We start from the raw sequence: 26,753 nt of genomic DNA, 5'->3' as shown, positions 1-26,753 counted from the left end.
ACCTCTTCTTTTTTCCTTTAAAAATTCACCTTTGGCCGGGCGCGGTGGCTCATGCCTCTAATCCCAGCACTTTGGGAGGTCGAGGCGGGCGCATCACCTGAAGTCAGCAGTTTGAGACCAGCCTGGCCAACATGTTGAAACCCCGTCTCTACTAAAAAATACAGAAATTAGCTGGGCGTGGTGGCAGGGGCCTGTAATCCCAGCTACTTAGGAGGCTGGGGCAGGAGAATGGCTTAAATCCGGGAGGTGGACGTTGCAGTGAGCTGAGACCGTGCCATTGCACTCCAGCCTGGGCAACAACCGCGATACTCCGTCTCAAAAAAAAAAAAAAAAAAGAAAGAAAGAAAACTTCACTCGTAGCCGCTACAAGGAAGTGTAATGGCTCACGCCTGTAATCCCAGTGCTTTGGGAGACAGAGGTGGGAGGATCTATACCTTCAAGCCTCGAGCTTCACAAGACAAAGAACTCACTGGAAACTGCTGCTTATCGGATGACATACTGAGGGCAACTTGAATTGATGATCCTAGGTTTCACTCATCAAACTTGGCCCAAATAAATTCTCCCCTTATATTAACTTTGCCTCAGTTTTTCCTTTAGGTCGACCGTTACTTCTAAAGTTCTACATATGGATTTACCTTGTATTAAAATAAGGTATGAGAAGGGCACATGAAGCCAGAGGCTTCCATCACAATCTTGCCACCTTCAGAGACTTCCAAAGGATCACCATTAACTCCAATATTTAGGAGTGAAGCTCTTCAGGATTCACAAAGTGTTAAATCTGTTGCCTAGAATTCCAGAGAGTTGGAGGCGCTGTGTTCAGCCTAAAGGTAAAAGCGATCAGCCTAAGATCATGAGCGCAAGGGAGAAGTTTGAAGCCATGCGCTCTCAAGTAGGCGTTTCCCGCTGCCCAGGTCTGCGGGGCAAGCAGCCAGCCACGCCGGCCCTCGTCATGCACGCGATAAGCTAGGCTTCCACGCCACGTGGCACTGGGAAGGCGTCCACCGAGCGACAGGGAGAAGGAGGCGGAGCCCAACCTCAATCTCGCCCGTGTCCTCATGGGAGTTGTAGTTTTCCTTGCGGGGGTAGCGGGCACGAACTCCCCGGCTTTTGTCCGTAAATAGCATCTCCTTCGTACGAGTCATTCAAATAATAGATGCAGCCTAGGTAGCTTCAAGAGAATATGGGAAGGGGAAGGGGCAAAGCAAGGAAGGCAAGCCTAATAATTATGGGCGGGGCAGAGAAAGCGTTCGCACTCACTATGCATGCGCACATCAGGCCCGGAGGGTGGGCGGGGACGGAAAGGCGACGACTAGAGCGGTGTTGTCCCCGGAAGTGCCTTCCCTCCTGGTCTGCGCGGACGCGGCCTCCTTACCTCATTTGTCCTCGCCCCTCCCCGTCCCTCTACGCGTTTGGTTCCCGGTTGGTGCTTCCTGTTCGCAGCCGCGGCAGTGAGTATGTGTGTGACGGACCCCCCAGCAGCCCGCGGCCCGGGACCCCTACCTATCCTCCGTCTCGCCCGCCGGGCTGTGGAACTAGCGCGTGCCCCCTCGCCGGCCTCGACGTCTCCCGTCCGTCCCTCACTCGTGGCCGGGCGCAGCTCCTGGACCCTCAGCTGCGCGCCGCCTCACGCGGCCGGGCTGCTGGACTCGGAGGTCCGCGTCTCCCTGGCCCTCCAAGGGCTAAGGCCGTGATTCTGGAGCGGCTGGGCGTCCAGGGCCTCGGTGGGGGTGGCGTGTCTGCCCTTTTTATCTCTCCGCAAGACCCCCAGTCTTGTAGGGAAGCCAGTCAGTGAAGCGCGGAGGTCCCGGCGCGCCGAGAGGGAGTCCAGTCTTTGAGGACCGAGTAGTCCCGGGCCACCTCCGGCCTCTGCTGTCAGAAGCAGCAGCTGCAGCCGTGGACTCCAAGATTTCGGGAGCTGTGTCCCTTTTCTCATGTAAAACAAGTAGACTTGGACTGTGTTTACTAAGGCGCCCTTTATCCCTCCCATCCTGTGAGCGGACAGTTGCCTTCAACTTTTGGGGAGAGCTGCCGGTTCGGTGGAAAAGCTGTGGCTGGGAATCAGGAGGCCTGTGTTCTAGCCGTGGCTCCCCCACGAACTCGCTGGCGACTCCAGAAAGCTCTTATTGAGGCTGAATTTAAGATTATTTCCGATTACACTGTTGAATTAGGGGCTCCATTAGGGCCTTTTTCGCTCAGTAAGTTTATCTGAGCCCGTTTCTCCAACTATAAAACGAGAGCGTTCAGTTTGATGACTTTTCAGGTCCCGTCAGAAGCTCTTGACTTTATGGTTTTCTTTTTCTTTTTAAAATTTTATCTAGGACCGTTAGAGAAGTGACTTCGTGTTTTGAATAGTTAGGCTGTCACATACAAAGACTTTTAAATGGATTGTGTGTGTATTTAGGAAAGTATTATGCTTTGGAGACAGTTTAGCATTGCTGCTTTCAAGGGAATCTGAGGATGGGGAATAAACTCAGGAAGGATCGCAAGTGAGGATTATATTAATATGTTAGGTATCAGGATAAGAGACTGCATGACCGAAGGAAAAGGGCTAAGGGAAAGATGAAGGAAATGTTTCCGGATAGGATTAATTCTCATAAAAATCATGTCTATATCCCAAGAAGAGCTGGGACTTATGTGACTCAATTTAGCTTATTTTTTTCCTCCCGAAATACTGTGCTCTGTCTTTTGTGACCTTTGTTTCACACATTTGGATTCTCCACCCCAATCAAATTTGATTCAGAGTGGCCGTCGCCTTTGAAAAATGGACAGACATTTTAACCGGTTAGTCAATTGTGTTTCAACTGTCCTGTCGGGGCAGCTCACTAATAGTAAGAAAGGAATTTTACGTTGAAAGTAAAGTGTATTCATCACATTCCAATGAAAATTGGACTGAAAATGAGGCTGTGGATTTGATTTAAATCGACCCGAGATGGATGCCTCTGTCATCAAGAAGGAACTAGATCTAGGGAGGCTAAAGGTGCTTTGGAAGTAAATAAGAGCAAAAGATCAGAATGACCAGTAGGTAGACTGTGAGAGCGGAAGGATTGATTAAAGACTGCATTAAGTAAATGCTGAAAGCTTAAATAAGCCTTAAGTTGTCTAGTTTAAAACCAGTCAATGAATACTGCTCCCTCTTTTGAATGGTAATAGCCTTTGCAGTTATTCTATGACTGTTTTATATTTGTTAAGGTATTTTAATTCTTAGGTAAGTTTCATTTCCATGATATTTTAGGATCTTATATAGGAAACATCTTTTCTGGTCATGGGATTGATCGTCTTTGAGTACCAACTTGGGAGATTCTTGAGTGGCAAACTGGACAAATGTGTGTTTTCCTTCTACCTAAAATGTCTCATTTAGTTTTTAAATTCTGCTGGGACTTAAAATGGATAGTTGTGAGGTAAATTTAGGTGTTAGAACCAATGCAAATATTGCAATGAAGGAAGGTTTTTTTTTTCCCCAAAAAGTCTTAATTTGAAGTTAACTTATTTGAAAATTTTATTTTGGGCCATGTGCGGTGGCTCACGCCTGTAATCCAGGCACTTTGGGAGGCCGGGGTGGGGGAGAGGGGGGGATCACGAGGTCAGGAGTTTGAGACCCGCCTGGCCAACATGGTGAAACCCGTCTCTACTAAGAATACAAAAATTACCCAGGCGTAGTGGCATGTGCCTGTAATCCCAGCTACTTGGGAGGTAGAGGCAGGAGAATTTCTTGAACCCAGGAGGAGGTTGCAGTGAGCCAAGATTGTGCCACTGCCTTCCTGCCTGGGGAACAGAACAGGACTCCGTCTTGAGGGGAAAAAAAAATTATTTAAAAATTGTAGTGAACAATTGGCTGAGAATCACAGAAATGTGAATCACTTCTAACTGTGTTCTTAACCAGCTGCATAACCTTGAATTAGGCCTCCTATCTCTTTGTACTTCAGATTCCTGATGGGAAGATTGAGGAGTCTGTATGAGACAATCTGATTTGTTATCTAGTTAGTATACTTGGGAGTCACGTACAGGGGTCAAAAAGCTGAGAAAGCCTTCTGAGTCAAGAGGGTGTGTGAGTGTATGTAAAAAACATACATTGTCCTCTGAGACACTTTTTAAAAGGGTAAATTAAATTCATTTGAACGTAATTAAAGCAGTAACATAAACCAAAACAGCCTCAGGCAGACCTTAACCCTGGCATACATAAGCTACCTAAATAAGAGAGCACGTTATGCCCAGCACAATTTTTCAAGTACAGACGGTACAGAATCCTCTTATAGGCCATAGGGGCTAAATTGTTAGACTCATTTTTCTGCATTTCAGGGAAAGAGATAAATCCTTCGACCCAAGGAATTCAGTTTTTATTATGTTTCTGTAGTTTATTTTTGGCATACATTCACAGGTGTGCCTATGGCTCTATTCTTAATCCCTTTCCTTTGGGATGGCTCCAAGAGTAGTACACATTTGTGACTGTAATTTAGCTTTTTAATTTTTTCTGTGCTGCACTGGAATTATGTTTTATCTTAAGTCCACACTGGATCCTCAGGATGGATCCAGTGAGGATTTTGAAAGAAGCATAATTCCTTTGACTTATTTTAGAATTAATTTACCTATTAAATAAAAAGGAAAGGATTCATCTTTTATTTGAATTCCTCTGAGGCTAACAATTCAATATAAACTGATAAATGCTATGAGCATTATTCAGACAGCCACATTCAATTTGTGTGATTATAACAGCATAGCCACCTGAAGGACAGTACAACAAGGGCACAGGCATGTGACACCCTGTAGAAGAAAAGCATTACAGGTGGGTTTATTTATTTCTGGAAAACAAACAACTCCAGTAGGAATGTAGTGCCTTTTTGGCTCTTGTCCATTTGGTTTTTGGGATTAAGGTGGTTCTATTACCAGAACTACCATCACAACACCCTGGTATTTTGGGGCAGAAATTTGGGACATTAAGAAAACAACTATTTTAAATTTTATGTGTATAGCTGTTAGTGGAAGAAATAATAAATTGGCATCATTATTGCTCTCTAGGCTGTCCCTGATTTTGGACACACACTTATTTTTCCAGGGCTCTCATTTTAATCAGTAGTCCATCGTTACCTAATAGAAGCATCTACTGTATAGAGTTTTGGTTGCTGATGCTAGAATTTAAGACTTTGGAGTAGTTGAAAGACAACAGAGAAATTCATCTCATAATTTTTGTATTTTAAGCACATACGAGATTTATCAGGGCTGAAGAACAAATGCCCAATGGTGTAGTTCATTTATTCATATATGAATTCAACAAACGTTTGTAGCTGACCCCGAAAATACCAGTTACCCTGCTTGGCTTTGGTGATTCATTGTTTAGCAGAGTGCATATAGTTCCTGCCCTCCTGGGGTTTGTAATCTGTGTTCCTTGGAAATTTATGTTGAATAAGTAATTAGAAATGTGATGAGTGTTTTGACATGTAAAGTGCTTATGGACGCCCATAAAAGGGGCTCTTAATTTAGCCTGGTTGCAGGTGATTTTGAGCCGAGTTTAAAAGATGAAGTCTGAGGAGAATTTAATATGCTCACAGTAGAAAGTAAAGTGTTTCACTTTACGCATTTATTCCCAAAGTTGGGAGTTTTGTCTCAATATTGGGTCATTATTAAGTTTGTATTTATACGTTATAAATATACATTATAAAAATATACATTTTGTAACTAGTACAGAGTTTTTAGACAGAGTCTGGCTCTGTTGCCCAGGGTGAAGTGCAGTGGCATGATCTCGACTCACTGCAGCCTGTGCCTTCCAGGTTCAAGCTATTCTTGTGCGTCCGCCTCCTGAGTAGCTGGGATTATAGGCGCACACCACCACACCCAGCTAATTTCTGTATTTTTAGCAGAGATGTGGTTTCACCATGTTGGCTAGGCTGGTCTCGAATTCCTGACCTCAAGTGATCCACCTGCCTTGGCCTCCCAAAGTCTTGGGATTACAGGCGTGAGCCACTGCACTGGCCCACGCTTGTTTTATTTTTGAGTTGGGTTCTAGCTTTGTCACCTAGGCTGGAGTACAATGGCGTGACCATAGCTCACTGTAACTTTGAACTCCTGAGCTCAGGCGGTTCTCCCACCTCAACCTCCTGAGTAGCTGGGACTACAGGTTTGCACTGCCACGCCTGGCTAAGTTTTTAGTTTTAATTTTTATGGAGAAGGAGTCTTACTGTGTTGCCTAGGCTGTTCTCAAACTTCTGACCTCAATGTGATCCTCCTTCCTTGGCCTCCCAAAGTGTTGGGATTACAGGCATGAGCCACTGCCAGCTTAGGCATTTTTATTTATTCTTTTGGCCAACAATCAGAGGGCTATGAGATTAATTTGTTAATTAAGAAATATACATTTACACCGAAACAGTAAACAAAATTGTTTCCTGTTAGGGATTTTAGTCATAATCGAAGTAATATTCCTGTGTATGCTTGAAAATATGAGCTGTAGAACCAGAACCAAGGAAAAGATGAAGAATGGATAGGCTAGTGAGAGCTACTTTAAGTTTTGTTTTAACATTTTGGAAAGCAAGGGTTTTGTGTCCGTTTTAACATTTTGGAAAGCAAGGGTTTTGTGTCCTGCACTAGATCTCAACTTGTTTTTCATTTACAATATACCTGTGAAATCTTACATATCATGTGCTGCATAATAGCATTTTGATTAAAGACAGACCGTGTGACTGTAGTCCCATAGGATTTGTATACTGTTTTTGCTGAATCTTTTATATGCTTAGATACACAAATAGCATTGTGTTACAGTTATTTATAGTATTTGGTACAGTAACATGCTGTACTGGTTTGTATCCTAGGAGCAATAGACCATACCATATAGCCTAGTTGTGTAGTTGACTATGCCATCTAGGTTTGTGAAAACCATCCTATTAAGTTTGCACAATGAAATCACCGAACAAAGCATTTCTTAGAGTGTTGACTGTGTTTACATCAATAACTATAACTCAATTTGTCAGTAGTAATTCTCGTTAGGGAGTGGTGGGACTTAAAGGAGTGGGTCCTAATAGGACTTAGAATTCCTTGGGAAAAAGGTATTTTAATATGTCTGAGAATAGTGATGGCCTTCATATTAGCAGTTGTCACTAACAGGTGATATTGTTCCTTAAACTCTCATGATCTGAACTTTTAAAATATATTCTGTGTGCAACTTTCTCTTTTGCAGCTTCAAGGTTACTGACTTTCTATGATGTTTGGTGGCTATGAGACTATAGAAGCATACGAAGATGATCTTTATCGAGATGAGTCATCTAGTGAACTGAGTGTTGATAGTGAGGTGGAATTTCAACTCTATAGCAAAATTCATTATGCCCAGGATCTTGATGATGTCATCAGGGAGGAAGAACATGAAAAAAAGAACTCTGGGAATTCGGAATCTTCGAGTAGTAAACCAAATCAGAAGAAACGAATCGTCCTTTCAGATAATGAGGTCATCCAACTGTCAGATGAGTCAGAGGTCATCACTTTGTCTGATGAAGACAGTATTTATAGATATAAAGGAAGGAATGTTAGAGTTCAAGCACAAGAAAATGCCTTTGGTCCTTCTGCTTCCCTTCAGTCTAATGAGCTGGTTGATAAGAAATGCAAGAGTGATATTGAGAAGCCTAAACATGAAGAGAGATCAGATGTAATCCGAGAGGTCATGATTATAGAGATCAGTTCAAGTGAAGAGGAAGAAAGCACCATTTCAGAAGGCGATAATGTGGAAAGCTGGATGCTACTGGGATGTGAAGTAGATGATAAAGATGATGATATCCTCCTCAACCTTGTGGGATGTGAAAACTCTGTTACTGAAGGTTAGTATCATATTGGCCATTTTGAAAGTAGTATCATCTTTCATAAGGAGGACCGCTTTTCCTAGAGAAAAGACCGATAGGGTCTGCTCCATTTAATTCCTCACTTTTTGGTCTTGTCTTTTGGCTTGTTTCTCATGTGACTCTCTTACCAGTGGCTACTCTAATGGTGGTCTGTCTGAATATCAGAAAGAGTATGTCAGAATACCAAAGACACTCTGCTTCTGGTGTAAGCAGATTCATAGCTGCTTCTTCCTGTTTGGCTAGAGCCAGTTCTGGACCTGAAATCTTACCTTCCCCCCCCTGCTTGGTACCACAGGTGAGTACTCCATCCACCTCTGACATTAGCCCCGTGCACTCATTCAGCCAACTCTGTTGGGACTGTCTCTTCATATGGGATTTGCTTACCCAGGAGTTAGATGGCAAGCATAGGGAATGTCTGGCACATAGAATATATGGAATTAGTGTTAGGATTAGGATTTTAGGTACTCCACAGTCAGAAAGACAGGAAAATATGAAGATCTGAAGTCTAGGGCAGATTATAGGAGAGAATGCAAATTTTGAGAGCTACGTCATCAAGGATTAAAATTTTGGTGTTAGTTTTGTCTCTGTGACTTGTAGTCATCTAGTCTTAATGCTTGTGCCTTCAAGAAGTTCCTTCTTTTCATTTCCCTCCCTTTATGGCTAATGCTCAGTCTCTTGCACTAGTTTCCAAAGTAGTCTTCTTTTATATCTACCCTGTACACTGTTGTTAAAACTGGTATTGAAATTTTACTCATAGTACTTTATTGCTGCCCCCAAATTTTTAATGGCTTCCCCAGAAATGATGACATTGAATGTAAATTGTGCTTGGAGCCCCTGGGATTGGCAAATGTCTTTTTTTTTTTTTTTTTTTTTGAGAGCGGAGTCTTGCTCTGTCGCCCAGGCTGGAGTGCAGTGGCGCGATCTCGGCTCACTGCAAGCTCCACTTCCCGGGTTCCCGCCATTCTCCCGCCTCAGCCTCCGAGTAGTTGGGACTACAGGCGCCCACCACCGCGCCCGGCTAGTTTTTTGTATTTTTAGTAGAGACGGGGTTTCACCGTGTTAGCCAGGAGGGTCTCGATCTCCTGACCTCGTGATCCACCCGCCTCGGCCTCCCAAAGTGCTGGGATTACAGGCTTGAGCCACCGCGCCCGGCCGGCAAATGTCTTTTTAAGAAGCCAGATAGAAAATATTTTAGGATTCCAAGCCACATGATAATCTTAACTACTCAACTTGGCCCTTGTGGGAAAGCAGCCTTAAATAATACCTATAGAAATGGGGGTGGTTGTTCTCAATAATACCCTATATACAAAAACAGATGGCTGGCTCAGACTGTAGTTTGCAAACCCTGAGAACTTGACAGCAAAACGAAAAGAGAGAATAGTAGTTAGGACATAGGACAGAATCACAAAGTTTTTTCCATATAGGTGAGCTCTGATAATGTTTTTAGGTAGAAAGAAAGAAACTTGAGAAGAAGGAGAGACTAAACCTGTTTGATGGATTGGGTTGGGGGCCAGGTTAGAGATAGGATCAGGTGTATGTGTTGTTGAATTATTCCTAAAAAGGAAGAGAGACTAGTAATTGCTAAATCATCAAATATTTATAAAGGTAGAAGAGAAAGAATAAATTCAGATGGATTGAGGTAGATGAGAGAACATATAAGGATGTGTTTGATTTTCTTGGGAAAATGAAAGCAAAAGTAAGAGAGGGTGGGGGATAATTGGAAGCTTAGAATGTGGAAAGGATGTTTAAGTGCTGTGGGGAATACTTTCAGGCAGTGGTTACCAGTATTTTGAAGATGGCAACCTGTTTAACTTCGAAACAATTTGTGGACCACCCATGGTTGTAGTTATGATTTTAGTATTCAATTGAGAAAATGCATATTAGAAAGAAGCTACTACTGTTAGATGACTTTGTATTTTATTAACCACAACATTGATATGTGAGAAATAGTGTTTATAATGCATTGCTCTAGGTACCCATTAAGGTAACGAATTCTACAGTTTCCCAGGAGGCTGAAGGCTGTTAAATTGGAAATCATTGCACTCTAGTGAATCAACAATAAGAGAATAAAGGATTGCTTAGAAGTAGTGTGCAGTCAAAATTAAAATATGAACTTGTAATGAACTCACTTTGAGGGATTCCATAACTTTATCCGGTAATACTTGTCAGCTTGGAGCAAGATGACAGAAACAAAATGATCTTGGGTTAGACGTAACACTATAGAAGGCCAAAATAAGCATTTAGTTTATTCTTTCTCTAAATTACCTTTTTCCTGAGATCATACCTAGTTTCATTAATCACTTCTGTATTTATGGTCATCAAATTGTCGTCTCCTTAACCATTTTGTTGATTTCAGTTTCTCCGTGTACACCTACTGAGTATTTCCGTTTGGGTATCTTACTGTTTCACATTTAACATACTGAGAAGAAAGCTTGATAAGCTGAAGAAAAGTTTATTATCTTTCCTTTGAAACAATGCCCTGCTGCTTTCTGTTTGCACTAGAGAATCTACAGACATGCTGCAGTTGATGGCACAATGTGGGTAGGTTGGGAAAAACATGAATTAGGTGCTGGATTTGGAGAAGAAATCGAACTGTGCTATGTTTGGTAAATGATAGTGATGAGAAAGTAGAGAGAACCTCGGATTTGTGTTTTTGTTTTAGCCAAGTAGAATTAAATTCTGCATTTTTGAAAATTAATTCACTTGACTCTTACAAACTGTTACAAATACTGTCATATATATTCTCTATTTTATTTCCTTGATCTACTAATGCTGTAATCCTATTTCTTTCCAATTAATAAACAATGTATTTAGTACTGATGCCCATTTAAGAGTGTTGTTACTCTGTAATCACTACCCCTTTCATAAAAGTATCTGGGGGTAGATCAGTTCGTATAATCTTTAGAGAGAAGATTTTTTTCATTTCTGTTAAAGTGTAGATGGCCAGGTGCGGTGGCTCAAGCCTGTAATCCCAGCACTTTGGGAGGCCGAGACAGGCGGATCACGAGGTCAGGAGATCGAGACCATCCTGGCTGGCACGGTGAAACCCCGTCTCTACTAAAAATACAAAAAATTAGCCAGGTGAGGCGGCGGGCCCCTGTGGTCCCAGCTACTCGGGAGGCTGAGGCAGGAGAATGGCGTGAACCTGGGAGGCGGAGCTTGCAGTGAGCTGAGATCCGGCCACTGCACTCCAGCCTGGGCGACAGAGTGAGACTCGGTCTCAAAAAAAAAAAAAAAAAAAAAAAGTGTAGAGAAAATCTCAAGTACTTTAGAAATGCCTGTTGTTAAACAGCATCCATAACTTTTTTGTGTTCTGTTTCCTTGACCTCACTCTGAAGAAAAAACCAAAGTATCTCCCAGAATTACGGCATAGACAACTGCAGTATGACATAAAAGAAAAGATTACAGGCTCCTTGAGGGTGGGTCTTTTCCATTCTCATAAACCTACTTATAATAATATTTAGAGTAATGTCTTGACACATATATTACCTGCTTTCTCATTTATTGCTAAATCATCAAACATTTATTGAACATCTCTATGTAGGGTATAAGTAATGCTGAAGTAGTACTGGTGACTTACAGTGGTAAAAGACTTAAGTTTTAGGCAGAGTGCGGTGGCTCAGGCCTGTAATCCCAACACAGAGGCTGAGGCGGGTGGATCACCTGAGGTCAGGAGTTCGAGACCAGCCTGGCCAACATGGCGAAACCCCATCTCTACTAAAAATAAAAAAAATTAGCTGGGAGCGGTGGCAGGCGCCTGTAATCCCAGCTACTTGGGAGGCTAAGGCAGGAGAATTGCTTGAACCTGGGAGGTGGAAGTTGCAGTGAACTGAGATTGCACCATTGCACTCCAGCCTGGGCGATGGAGTGAGACTCTGTCTCAAATAAAAGACATAAGTTTTAGCCTTGAATGACATAGTGTTTCGCTAAAGAGACAGAATATAAGAAGCCAAGTAATTTACGGAATTCTCTTCTTACTTTTTTCTTTTTTAGCAGAGAGGTCTTGTAGTCTGGAACTCCTGGGCTCGTGTGGTCCTCCCACCTTAGCCTTCAGAGTAGCTGGGACTACAGGTGTGAACACAGCTTGGAAATCTCTTTTTATTTTTGAGATGGAGTGTCACTCTGTCACCCAGGCTGGAATGCAATGGCGCAATCTTTGCTCACTGCAAGCTCTGCCTCCTGGGTTCCCGCCATTCTCCTGCCTCAGCCTCCTAAGTAGCTGGGACTACAGGTGCCCGCCACCACTCCCAGCTAATTTTTTGTATTTTTTTTAGTAGAGACAGGGTTTCACCGTGTTAGCCAGGATGGTTTCCATCTCCTGACCTCATGATCAGGAGATGACGGCCTGTCTTGGCCTCCCAAAGTGTTGGGATTTCAAGGGTGAGCCACCACGCCCGGCCGGAAATCTCTTAACTATGGGAGTTAAGTCTCAAAATTCTGGTGATACAAGTGGTTGAAACTTAAAACTTTATTTAGAAAATAGGATTAGTGAATTTGAGATAGTTCATAAGTCTGTGAAAGACTATATAAATACATACATATTTTACATTTACTATTACTAAATTTGTAGTAAACTTGAGTACAGCACTATCTCTATTTGTGAAAACTTCAGACTCTCCCCTATTACTTTAATTTCAGTGAGACATTATTATATTAAAAAAATACAGGCTGGGCACGGTGGCTTAAGCCTGTAATCCCAGCCCTTTGGGAGGCTGAGGTGGGTGGATCACTTGAGGTCAGGAGTTCGAGACCAGCCTGGCCAACATGGTGAAACCCTGTCTGTACTAAAAATGCAAAATTAGCCAGGCATTGTGGCGAGTGCCTGTAATCCCAGCTACTTGGGAGGCTGAGGAAGGAGAATTGCTTCAACCTGGGAGGCGGAGGTTGCAGTGAGCTGAGATCATGCAACTGCACTCAAGCCTGGGCGACAAAGTGAGACTGTCTCAAAAGAAAAGAAAAATAATAATAATGGGCTTACACATTGGTTTTGCTCTACTGATAGATAATACACAACTCAGAGGCATGTATTTTTTTCCTTTCTATTCTTCCCCTAAATCTTCAACACTTTTCTGATTTTGTGATTTGAGCTTGTTGATTAGTTTCCTGAGGCTCCATTGAGACCATATATACGTGACATTTAACAGTCTAGCCTTCCTCAGTACATATAGATACATGATGGTGGTTTTGCCTGTAGTTAATTCATGTCAAAACATAGACTTTCAGTGCCTATTATATATGACTTTCAGCTCTCTCTACTGAGGGATGTGGGAGTTTATTTCTAAGGTCTGAGCCTCTTTTCCTTTACTCCTTTACTCTTTCCTAAGTCTTCTTTATAAAAACTGCATCTTGTATCGTTTGTTTTCCTTCTTAGTTCCCGCCCTTTACTTTTTTTTTATTATCCCCAGCATGAGTGACTTGTAATTCTCATATATTAGAAAGGCAGATCTCCTGGTGGAAGAAAAGATGCACCCAAGGAAGTCAGCATATTTAGTAATTTGTGAGGGGGATCTCAAGTTTGGAAAGGATTGTTGTGTAAGACAACAAAATGATGACATATGGCAATAATGACAGAATAGCTACTCATTTTCCTGGTTAGGGAAGGGATATTACTAGTTCTAGGAGTAACTGCTAGCTCTTTCTTGTACATTTTTTATTGTGGAAATATAAAAATATACAAAAATGTTATAATTGACTTCAGTGTCCCATAAACTAGCTTCAACAGTTACCAATTTATGACTAATCTTTCCTGTCTATAACTGTGTGCCCCTGTGTTATTTTGAAGCTAATCAGGCATCATTTCATTCATATGTGTGTGTGTGTATACATCATGTGTGCACATGTGTGTGCATGTATACACATTTGTTCCTCAGTGTCTGTGGGGGATTGGTTCTAGAACTTCTCATGGATGCCAAAATCTATGGATGCTCAAGTCCCTGATATAAAATTGTGGAATATTTACATATGACCTGTGTACATCCTCTTGTATACTTTAAGTCTGGGGTGATCTTTTGGCTTCTGTGGGCCACATTGGAAGAAGAATTGTCTTGGGCCACACATAAAAAACACTAATACTGACAGTAGCTGATGAGCTAAAAAAAAAAAAAAAAATTACCGGCTGGACACGATGGCTCACACCTGTAATCCCAGCCCTTTCGGAGGCCGAGATGGACGGATCACGAGGGTAGGAGTTCGAAACCAGCCTGACCAACATGGTGAAACCCTGTCTCTTCTAAAAATACAAAAATTAGCCCAGTGTGGTGGTGCACGCCTGTAATCCTAGCCTCGGAGGCTGAGGCAGGAGAATGGCGTGAACTTGGGAGGCGGAGGTTGCAGTGAGCTGAGATCATGCCACTGCACTCCAGCCTGGGCGACAGAGCGAGAGAGACTCTGTCTCAAAAAAAAATTAACAAAACAATTTCATATTTTAAGAAAGTTTACGAATTTGTGTTGGGCCACATTCAAAGCCTTCGTGGCTGTGAGTTGGACAAGCTTGCTTTAAGTCATCTCTGGATTACTTAACATACCCAATACAGTGTAAATACCATGTAAATAACTGTTATATTGTATTTAAGGGGTAATAATGAGAAGAAAAATGTACATGTTAAGTAGAGTTGCAATTTTTTTGGTCTGGAAAATTTTCTTTTTTGTTTTTTTTTTTGAGACACAGTCTTGCTCTGTCACCCATGGTGGATTGCAGTGGCACAGTCTCGGCTTACTGCAACCTCTGCCACCTGGGTTCAAGCAATTCTTCCACCTCAGCTTCCTGAATAGCTGCTAATGCAGGTACCTGCTACCACGCTTGGCTAATTTTTGTATTTTTATTTTTTATTTTTTAAAACTTGTAAAATTTTAAAATCTTTATTTTTTTTATGAGATGGAGTCTCGCTGTGTCACCCAGCCTGGAGTGTGGTGGCGTTATCTTGGCTCACTGCAACCTCCGCCTCCCAGGTTCAAGTTATTCTCCCACTTCAGCCTCCCAAGTAGCTGGGATTACAGGCGTGCACCACCACGCCCAGCTAATTTTTGTATTTTTAGTAGAAATGGGGTTTTACCATGTTGGCCAGGCTGGTCTTGAACTCCTGACCTCAGGTGATCTGCCTGCCTCGACCTCCCAAAGTGCTGGAATTACAGGCGTGAGCCACTATGCCTGGCCAGTTTTTGTATTTTTAGTAGAGTTGGGGTTTCACCATGTTGGCTAGACGGGTCTTGAACTCCTGGCCTCAAGTGATCCACCGGCCTTGACCTCCCAAAGTGGTGGGATTACTGGTGTGAGCCGCCATACCCAATTGAAACGTTCTATCTGTCTGTCTGTCTGTCTATCTATTTATCTATCTATCTGTATTTAATCATATTATCATAGCTAAACAAATTCCTGGTAATTCTTTCATCATCACATACCCAGCCAGTGTTTAGATTTCCTACACTGGCTCCTGATTTTTTTTTCTTACAGATTATTTGAATTCAATCCAATCCAGGTACTATAATTGGTTGATAAACTTAAGTGTCCTTTAATGTATAGGTTCCCTTTAATCTCTTCCTTTTTTAAATTTCTTATAATTTGCTGTAATACCTAGATTCTTAGTCTTCTAGAATTTCCAGTGGTCTGAATTTTGTAGTATGGCTTAACATGTTCTACTGTCCTCTGTCTTTCCTGTGAATTGGTAGTTAGATCTAGAAGCTTGATTAAATTCAGATTTTCTCTCTGTTGTGTCATCAGTATGATATACAGGTTCATTTGTTTCACTTTGCTTTTGACACGTTATTTTTTAGAATTATCTTTTAAAAGTTTAGTTTTCTTTTATAATCATGTAAAATGTTTATAAGTTTCCAGATTCAAATCAGTAAAACATGATAAATCTATTCAGAGAAGGCAAACCTTCTGTCCAGTCTCCATCCTGTTCCTGCCCTTCCCCTTATGAGTAATTATTAAGAGAAAATTGTTGGTTTGTCCTTACATGTATATATATTTGTACACTCTTGCCCTCTTTTTTTGTTTGTTTGTTTGTTTGTGTTTGTTTGTTTGTTTTTTGAGATGGAGTTTCGCTCTTGTTGCCCAGGCTGGAGTGCAATGGTGCAATCTCGGCTCACCACAACTTCCGCCTCCCAGGTTTGAGCGATTCTCCTGCCTCAGCCTCCCAAGTAGCTGGGATTACAGGCATGCGCCACCATGCCTGGCTAATTTTTGTATTTTTAGTAAAGACGGGGGTTTCCCCATGCTAGTCAGGCTGGTCTCAAACTCCCGACCTCAGGTGATCTGCCCACCTCAGCCTCCCAAAGTGCTAGGATTACAGGCATGAGCCACCACGCCCGGCCCTCTTTCTTAATAAATAGTGGCATACTATCTACTCTTTTCTCTAACCTTATTTTTTTCTCTTAGCCATATGTATATCCTGGGGATCAATCCATAGTACTGTGTAAAGATATTTAGTATTTCTTATTTCTAGGACTATGGACTATTTTTGTATCTTCCTCACTAATCTGAGCTGGGCACATTAGGCATGTAATAAATACTTTTTGAAATAAAATTAGTTAATGAGTAATGCACTTGTTACAGTCTTATAATATATTTTAAATGAATAATAGTCTAATTCCACTTTCAGAAGCATGCTTTGTTCTTATTCCTGGTTATAATTTTTTTTATCATTTGGTAATTTTGAAATATTTAGGTTTAGCAAAAAACCAATTGTCTCAGGTTTTAAAAAACGAATGCCTTCTGCAAAAGGAAGAATGTGGTATTTTTAAGAGTTGAAGAAGTCATATTAGTTCCTGGTTTATGACTGTTATGGTGTAGAATTTGTGTTAATGCAGAGCTCCTTCAGTATGTATAATTTGGCACACAGCCCCTTTTGTTTGTCAGCATTTGGCACATTGAGGATACCTAAAAATTGTAGGTAAATTTATTTATTTATTTATTTATTTATTTATTTATTTTTTCCCTTAGGTAAATTTACTTGCATTCTGCCTTTGTGTATAGAGAAGAGCTCTTTACATAGTATTATTTAAAGTGAAATAATTGCTTGATTAAGGTAAATGGCTTTTGAAATTGAAGTGAAATTATGGCCTCAACACTTATGGCAGAAAGTGTTTTAACTATTTTGTGTTAAATCCCTTTTTCTCCCAAAGCTATACACACAGAAGTTTTAGATATAATTTCAAAGGATGAAGAACTCATCTAGAGGCCATTGTTGAATTCCTGGCATTTATTAGGCACTCAACCAAGACTGGATATCTAATTAAAATTTGAATAGAGTGGGCTACCTATTTGAATTTTAGGTTTTCTTATATATCATTTCATTTCATCTGGGTCTTTACATATGTGTTTTTTTGTTTGTTTTTGTTTTCCTGGGTGGATTAGTTTCTACCTTGCCTGTCTCATATATCTACTTATCTCTCAGTTCTCAGTTTAAAAGGTCACTTCTGAATGAGGTGTAATGGTCATAGGTTCTCAATTAATGGTTGTTATTGGGTCTGTGACAGCTGTGCAGCTGGGTAGCTTTGACTTTGGGTAACTTAATTTCTTTATTGGTAAAAAATACATTTTATTTTATTAAAGTCATAAAGAAAAATGAGATATTGGGTAGGCTTAATGTCATAGGAAAATATTTTGATAAAAGTCTTCATAGTTACACGATAGGTTCATGATCATTGTGGCAAACATGGGCTTATAGCGTCTACTTTTTTGTTGTTGGGTTTTGTTTTTTTTTTTTTTCCCCAGACAGGGTGTCTCTCTCCCACCCCACCCCTGCCCCACCCGCAATCTCTCTTTCTCTGTCTCGCTCTCGTCCAGGCAGGAGTATAGTATTGCAGTCATGGCTCACTGTAGCCTTGACCTCCCAGGCTGAGGTGATCCTCCTACCTCAACCTCCCAGGTAGCTGAGACTACAGATGTGGGCCATCATGCCCTGCTAATTTTTTGTATGGAGTTAGATGGAGTTTCACCATGTTGCCCATGTTCACCATGTTGCTCATGTTGCTGGTCTCGAACTCTGCTCAAGCGAGCTGCCCACCTCAGCCTCCCAAAGTGCTGGGATTTACAGGTATGAGCCACCGTCCCTGGCCCCACTTGATTTTTTTGTTTTGTGTTGTTTTGTTTTGTAGAGACAGTGTCTCACCATGTTGCCTACACTTGTCTTGAACTCCTGAGCTCAAGCTCCCACCTTGGCCTCCCAAAGTGTTGTGCTTACAGGCATGAGCCACCGAGCCTGGCCCCAAGTTGCTTTTGAACAACATGTGTCTAGTATGGTGCTATCCTTAAAGAAATTTAATTTGGTGACATTTTATGATCTGCTAGTTTCTGACATTAAACTTAATTCTGAAATCTTAAAATCTTTCCAAATATTACTTACTGGGTGCTTACAATGTACAAGCCACTGTACCATTAAGGTATTGGGATTCAAAAATTGCCGTGTACTTTTTGCCTTTAGAAATCCTAAAATGCATGACAGTATGGAAAGTTCACTGTAAAACCAGAGTTAAATGCATTTCTACAAATATGTGAGATGCTCCAGCAGAATACATAATTGTTGCAGGTGAATGTAGTAGATTTTTAAAAAAGATTAAAAAGTAGATAGGCACAGTACAAGACTGAATTGAAAAGGAATTTGAGTTTTGAAAAATGGTTAGGACTTGAAGTTCAGGTTAAATGCAGCTAAAAATAGAAGGTGAAGCCCTTAGTAGAAACTTAAGACTGACTGTATGTGCCATTCATGTTTATATGTGGCTGGATATGATAAAATGTTGTAATAGTATATCTTTTTAGAAGCCACCTCTGCCTAAACAAGAAAGAATTATTTATGTTTTGTGTATGTTCAGAATACTGTTGGAAGATTTCTTAGTCATAATTTTATTTCATTGCTTTCTGCCTGTTTTTTGTGTACATATTTCCTTTTTTTCTTTTAAATATAATTGGACCAGAGGTTAGTCAAAGGACCTGACCAACTGTTTAAAGTGTATTTTGTGCAGGGCTCTTCAAAGTAGAGCAGGTCTTAAGATACAACTTTTGCTCCTCATAGTTATGTTCTTCCTTATAATCTTTTAACATAGGAAAGGATCATTATTTTGTTAGTTTGGAAACAATACATTAAACTTTGCCTTCAGTAACTTCTCAGATCATTAAGGTGGTGTTTTTTCCCCTTCTTTTGTATTCATTGTCTTAATTTCAATAGTTTCTTGAGACATTTTATACCCTAACAGGTCGTAAGAGTGTATTGCCATGTGACATACTTCTCATTAATGTATAGTTTAATTTCTGCCTTATGATTGAAAAATGGCCACATACTAGAATTCCAGTCACCAGGAGCATCAAGGAGCTCCCTCTCTGATGTTTTCAGCTTTTGTAAGCCTGTACTGCACAATTCCTAAAGCTGCTTTTGAACTGTGTCTTTAGTTGTAGCATGTTACCTTACGCTTAACTATTGTTAGGGCATTTTTAAATTTAATTTCTAATTAGCATAATGACTTGAGCTGTGTTATTCATTGTTCCATGGTGACGTTGTCATAGGGAGAGAAGAAATAAAAATGTTCAGTTTCAACTTTACTTGTGAATGGAGTGAAGTTTGAAGAAAGCTTTTTATGGCCATTGTTCAGCAGAATGAAAATCTCATTAGAAACCCCAGAAATCCCATGCAGCCTTGGGTTGGATTATAATAACATTTTGGAATATTGATATTGTATGTCACTAATTTCTGTGATTTTACTGTACATCAGCAACATAGGGATGCAGTCTTCCAAAGTTAATTTATGACTTTTAATCTAAATTAATTTACAGTTTTCAACAATGTTAAGTACCCAGGGAGAGAATTAAATTTTACTTTAAAAAAATACATTTCTTTTAGTAACTGGTTTGATTTTCATGTAAGATATACTAAATTTGCTGGAAACTGCTTAAAAAGAAATACCATGATAGGTATTTATTGAACTAATGACTTAGTTTAGTTGCCATTAAAATGTTACTCACCTTATCTACAGGTTTGTATTTTTTTTTTTTTTTAGAATGGAGAAGCATAAAATTAGATGGGCAACATTTTCTTCCTTGTCAGAAGAGCTTGAATCCTGATGTCTTTTTAAGTGAAGAGTGTTTATATATAACTTTCTCGTAGCTTTTGTTATAAAAATAATCTATTGCATATAGTGATCACTTACCTAAGAAGATAAGTATGATTTATATACACAGTATATTTTTATGGTCAGAAAGTAAATTTGATGTGAGCTACATATGATTAGACAGTAAAACTTTTTTCCGAAGAAGTATAGAATGGAGAACATTTAATCATTATTTCCCCTTCTTAGAGTAGAGGCTATTCAGATAATTCATATTCTGTAAGTAGGAGATCCTGTATTTAAGACTTCACTAAATTTAATTTCAAAGTAATTTATTAATCTCTTATAAATGCTTCCTTGGTGGTTAAGACTTATTAATGAGGCAAAAGTATTGACTTAATGGAAGTTTTCAGCCTAACATTTTAAATCTCTTTGTTATTATTTCTTTGTTTTGTTATAAATTAAAGATATTGGCATGGTTAAGCTTTTGGCATTTTGAGTTACTTGCCAGATTTTTGTTGATTCTGCAAATAGTTAAGAAATAAATATTTTAATTGGGCATCCACCATGTATTATGTCACATTTTCTTTTTAAATCATATGCTTAAGAATACCTAAAGGAATAGATTTGACTTGCTTTTTAGTTTGAATCTTGATCTGACAGCATTGGTTCTGGATGGAGATGTAATTCTAGAGATAAAAATTATTTCTGTGGTATAGATCTGGATTCCAAATGTAATGTAATAATTATTTTAAAGTGGATTTTGTCTGCTAAATGTATAGCTTTTATTTCTGTAACAAATTCTTACCTTAGAATTCCAACTTTTGTCAGTTTTGAAAATTAGTTTATTGTGGACTTGAGAGCATCTGTTCTTAATCTCGTGTTTTGCAAACACATTTTAAGGGAAGACAGCATAAATCTTTGAAAATCATTTGTACTTCCCCTCCCTTGCTTTTGCTTAAATATATAATTATAACCGCCTCAGTGTGAAAGAATGGGTGTTAAGTAGCTTAAGAGGTATTTATTAAGGGAAAATATTTTTACTGGCAGTTCCCTTAAGTCATATTTGTTTTGTAACTAAAGAGTGCTTGCAACAGAAATATCTATGATAGGGAGGGAAAGCTCCAACTCTTGAAAACTTTTCAATACTTTTTCCATATTGGTAGTTAATGAGAATTTCTAAAGATAGGAAATAGACTGGTTATGACTGTTAATATGATATTGCTAATGTAATACAAATTACGCTTTAAAAAGCCAGGTGAGGAATTCAGGATATAGAAGAACATGACATACGTATACGTTTAACTAAAGAAAGGAGATTTTCTTTAAAGAGAAGATGTGCAACCACAATCAGTCCTGTAAGTTAGTCCTTAATCCTGTGCTAGCCAGTTTTTAGTATTAAATGGTCTGATTTAACATAAATGAACTTTCGTCAGTGGTTTTATTTAGAAATAGCATTACTTCCTACTTTTAAGGAGGATTTTAATTGCTAATAAAAATTCGTTGTTCTAATAAGAATTTGAAAGACATCCTTACTCCCATATAATTATTTTGCTCTTCATTCAACACCTCAGCCCTTTTGGTTTGCTTAAAAAGTGATATAAATTTTGTGGGAGAATAAATATAACTTAAATATTGCTGTAAATGTGTTGTATAATCATATTTTGGTCTGGTAATATTGGTTCTTATTTGTATGAAATACTTCCTTAAAGGTTCAAAATACTCAATTTAAAAGTTTCTGGATAGGTGAGGGGTAGAGATCCATCAGGTACTTACTTGGTTGTGAAATATTTGTATTCTTTATACCATGACATTTTAAAGTTGTATTAATCCCTTTATTTTTCTGTTTGAGATGATTCAGTTTGGGAAGTTTTCTTTATTATCAGATATAACAGAAGAAATGTAAGTGGTTGTACCACAGGTCATCTGATTTTCAAACCATGTTGGTTAAACTGACTTTGGTGTATAATTCTTTACCGGGTAGTCAGAGAAGTTCAAGTCGATTGTGATTGAACTCTGATTATGCCACCAGTTAGGTTAACATCAGCAGTGAAGGGCCTTCATTTTGTTAAATTTTTAAATTCCATTAAGATTATTTAAACATAGAAGGAGATAGGTTTGTGAAGCAAATTTCTAAAGCAGTATTAAGCAAAGATAATCTTCCTCTTCTTTTAGATATATCACATACATGTGTATTTTGATTAAAAGGAAAAAATTTAATCCTTATAGTATAATGCACACATTTCTTATTTTTAGAAATTGTTAAAACTAATAAAATTTGTTTGGAAATCTCAAAAGATCTTTAGTAGTATACCTGCAACCTCAGCAGTCCGTTTTTATCCATACAGATTTCTCTGCCTATTGTGGCCGTTTGCTCTAATTTAAATTTCCCATGGCTTTCGGTTGCAGACTTGGTTTTCTGCAAGAGTGCCCATGCTTACATGGTCATATATTCTTGGTGACTTTTCCACTTTTTCCTTTTTGTTATTTTGTTGATTGCTAAAGGAAAGGGGGATTTTTTTTTTATTTGTTTCTTTGTTTTGATCTTTCTTCCTTAGCCCATCTATTTGTGTGTTGTTTTGTTTTGCAGATTGGAAAGAATTATTGTGTGGTACTTAGATCCATGGGGACTAGCAGGGGAAAACTAATTTTGTTCTTGGTTTTGTTTTCTTAATAACAGAAGCAATTTAATTTTTGAGCCATTGAGAAGCTCAAAAGATATGTTAGCGTTATGCATGAAATTGATGGGAAATTATTAATCCTGAAATTTTCTATTCATGGTCATTTACTGTTGGAATAAAAATGTTATTTTATAGTGTAGCCAAGTTAATACTAGAAATACTAATTAACAGTAAGTGGTACTGTTATAAATCTTTAATTTAAATATTATTGTATATTAAAAAGTTGTTTACAAGAAATCAATTGTAATTTGATAATGTGATTTCTCTTACATTCAATTTTGTAGTACACAATGTGTATATATTCAAATAAGCGTATGAACATGCATTTGATTGTGGACACATTTTTACTTTGACCAGATTTTAAGAGTTTGCTTTTTCTTGGCAAAACTTGCATATTTTCAAATGTGAGGAGTTTTGTTTTATGAAGTAGCTTTGTACTGCTGAATTTAAGTCCTTAAAGTGCTATGGCAATTTAGTTACTGTTAGAAGTCAAAAGTAGAGGTCTGTATTCCCAGCATCTCCCCAAAATATTTTTTCATTAATAGTCACAGGCTTTAAAATATCAAATTATTGTGATCAAAGCTACTTGTTTTACAGTTGGTTTTGTGAGGTTGGTATCATACAGTAACATTTAACTGAATTTTGTATTTGCTAAATTAACATAAAATAATAAAGAGATCCTTTTCACCATTTAAAAAATTCTAATAATTTCCTAATCTATCAGGAAAAATGATGTTATGGTATACTGTTAATAGACTAAAAAAACTTTGTAATGTTGATAAATAGGGAAAAGAGTAATTTTGATAATTTATAATTTTAGATTTTTTTCCTTTGATTGATTGTACCTCATGGTTGTGAGGTGTCTAAAATGCTCCTTTTGGAGATCTGTTAAGTACTTTGGGAACTGGGGTAAGGGCAAGCCTTCTTTCTGTGTCTGTTAATTACAGGTTTTTTCTTGTGGATGTAGTGCTTTTAAAATATGAAACCGATGTATAGAATTTGTAATTACCAAGAAATAAATAGCATCATTGAATTTTGTTTTCTTTATTTTTGCTATTATTTTCTACTGTGCTTCACGTTTTGATTTCTATCAAATGACTTCTCAAAAAGCAATTTCTTTTAAATCAGTGAGTTTCAAACTAAGAAAATGTATCCTGATAGTCTAATTAGCTGTTGTTTGTCCATGCCATTTAAAATAATCTTTTGAATTTCTAGTCTTTGATTATAGTTATAGAGGCTTCATGAGTTTGTACAACTATTCCCCCTTTTAAAGTGTTTTAAAAGGTGTATTGTAATTTTATAATTGATATTCATATGTAGTTATTGAGAAACATGAATCACCTAAAATATATTTCTAGTATTCAGCACATCAAATCAAGGTATAACTTGTGATATAAAAAGTGGTCCAACACAAGTATACAGCTTTAAAAATAACAAGGAATTAATTCTGTTAGCATGTTTTACTAGCAAATGTTCGTCGAAAATGTTATTAATTCTTAAAGCTCAGTGCCTGGGATTTATTGTGTGTGGCCTTACTAGGAGAACACTGTAGAGCCGAACTTGAAATTTATTAGGGAAAGAACAAACTGGTGAAGTGCTTTTATGCTGTTAAAAAACTTCACAGACAATTGTCAGACAACCTTTTTTTTTTTTTTTTTTTAAAGGTCATGATTGCTTGATGCCTTTTCCAGTCTTTATTTGAAACTGTCGTTTTGTAGGATTTCTTTTTTGTTCACCCTCTCTCTTTTTTCTTTTGGCAGTGGGTGGAAGATTCTTTTAAAACTGAATGGCTAAACATGTATGGTAACTATTAATCGAAATACTTTTATTCATGATATTTTTTAGGCCAAAAAATGCTGTGAAGGTAAGCCAATAATGGTAAAATTACATTGTGTTGTGTGGAAACTGTTTTAGCCTTAGCGTTTTCTGTTCAGAAAAGTAGCCTTTGAATTAGAGTTTTAAATTGGGATTTGTTTGTGAAATATTTTGTAATTCTCATATTGCTGATTGCCTTTATGTCTTGGTGTTCTAGTAGATAGTTAGTAGTTCCTGAAAAAGAATATTCTGTGTATGAGAGAAAATAGGAGGTGAGAGCAGAATGAGAATTGGGAAAGAAAAATCCCCTACCCAAAATGCTGCCACCTAACAGGTGGAAATATCTATGCCATTATAGATTTTCAAAACATAGAGTGCTTGAACTCTTTTTTTCTAAAAGATTACTTCAGATTTGACAGATTTCACAAAATTTCCTTATGGTAAATATTAAAATTTTAACTCTTATTTTTAATCTTAAATTTAAGCCCTTACAAATTAAGAAAAGAGTGCCTCGAGGCTAATTGCTAATGTTCAATTAAGTTATGTGTTCAGTGAAGTAATTTTTTGATTGATATTTTAATTTTATTAATATGTAAACTAAAAATTATAAAAGGCTTGTGAGTACAGAAATTATGTGAAGTTAATTTTGATATTTTGCAGCAGAGACAGTTTATAATTAAAATATCCTTGGTGTGTAATAATTTTATTTCTTATAAGATCATCTGTTGGCTTTCAGTATTCAGAAAATTTAGACTTTTTAATTTTAAATGTTGACGTAAATTAACTGGAGCCATACTTTCTTTAAATTGGAAGAACTTAAGGGAAATACATAAAATATGCTAGTGATTGGCTTACTTACATTTTCAGTGATTAGACTATGAAATAAGAGTAAGGCCTAGCATTTTATTTTATTTAAGAAAATATACTTAATTTAAAAGTACTGATACAAGAATGAGAGAAATCTGGTCAAATATAGTAAATCTGTATCCATAATTATTTTCAATCACTAGTTAGAGAGGAAGGTGTGAATTGCTAGTATCTTCTTTGTTGAAAATCATAAGTTGTATTTTGAAAAGGGATGAAAGGGAACAATAACTGCTTTCAGGCAGATTTATATCATCTTGACATATGTTATTTGTGGGTTCATGTCACAAAAGCTTGCAAAACTTCACAAAATAGTTAAACGTATTTTAGTAAGCTTGCTGAAAACTCTTTTTTGATAAATCTAGAAAAATTTGTAGATGATATTTTTCTTTTTTAAAGTTTAGTGATCCATCTTGGTACTTTGTCTCAATTTCAGTCTTGTTGATTTAGATAATATTCTTATTGTTTCACAAATTTCCTTTCAGTAATGTGTTACTGCTTTGATACGTTCTCACCTTTCCAGTTGTATATGATCCATGACATTTTATCATCCAGGTGTTACTATTTTATTGTTCTTTCTTCTACTTTTGTTGTAAGGTCCAGACTTCAAGTCTAAAGTAAGAGCTAGTGTATATTACAGTGTATATGATCATTTCTAATTTGACCTGTTACTGTAAAGAAGGCTAACAAGTGTGTATGCCTAGCCCACCCCTTCTGGAGCAGTTGAAAACAGGCCTCAGAAGACTCAAAGGAATTCTTTTAACTCCTAGCAGGGCCACGGGGTCAATGTCAGATTTAGTCATGCTGTTATTTTAGCCCAGTGGTCCAGAGAGATGACTGAAAAGTGAGTCTTTTATTTCTTTTTTTGTGTGGTTATTAACAGGATTAAATGTAAGCCATTGTGTACTTAGTACCAATTAGTTTCTCATCTGAGAGGTTCATTATGATTTTTTGTCAGCCTTCGGCTTGTAATATTTGTTTCTTTGTTTGATTAGCTAAGGGGCTGAATGGGCTAAAGGAAAGTTTTACAGCAGTACTTTTAGATTCATTAAGAATTTTAATAGTCAACTATTCAAATATGTAGACCTTGATTAAAAAAGGGACCACGTTGAAAATTGGCAAAGTTAAGTAAATTGTTTAAAATTTTCCTTTTCCTGTTGTATTTTTTAATCTGAAAAAGACTGTCTTTATTATATCAAATAATACTTTTGTGTTTCTAGAAGTCTACTTCAGATTGTTGTACATACCTCTTAAGATTGTATTTAGTTTGCTGTGAATATGTAATTATCATTCAGGAGGGGCATATACTAAAAAGCTCCAAAATTAAAAAACCTTCTCAGTTTCTAGGATAGAAACATAGATTGAGCTATTAACAGCAGAACATAAGAGTTCTAGAATAAAGATAGTTGTCAGGTGTAAACAAGCCTTAATTGAAAAGGAGGCAGCCTAAAAGTTGATTCTTTATGCTATTATAAATAAGTAAAAATGCAAACTTGTCTGAGTTCAGAAAACAGGAGCATACCCAACTTTTAAAATCACT

At 38.0% G+C, this 26,753-nt stretch overlaps 1 protein-coding gene across 4 annotated transcripts in view; it reads left to right on the top strand.

Annotated features, from left to right (window-relative positions):
* The first annotated feature begins 1,303 nt into the window (after positions 1 to 1,303).
* Positions 1,304 to 26,753, top strand: part of ZCCHC7 (zinc finger CCHC-type containing 7) — a 237,625-nt gene continuing 212,175 nt past the window's right edge. The window contains exons 1-2 of one of the 4 annotated variants that reach the window (XM_010369973.2): positions 1,304 to 1,448; positions 7,163 to 7,793. In XM_010369973.2, coding sequence (XP_010368275.1) covers positions 7,184 to 7,793 — 610 coding nt within the window. In that variant the 5' untranslated portion in view covers positions 1,304 to 1,448; positions 7,163 to 7,183. The other 3 variants (XM_010369975.2, XM_010369977.2, XM_010369976.2) reach the window with 3 other exon arrangements.

Source organism: Rhinopithecus roxellana, chromosome 16 (genome assembly GCF_007565055.1).
Source record: "Rhinopithecus roxellana isolate Shanxi Qingling chromosome 16, ASM756505v1, whole genome shotgun sequence".
Taxonomy (NCBI): Eukaryota; Metazoa; Chordata; class Mammalia; order Primates; family Cercopithecidae; genus Rhinopithecus; species Rhinopithecus roxellana.
Note: the sequence above shows the minus strand (reverse complement) of the source record. Positions and strands in the feature narration are given on the sequence as shown.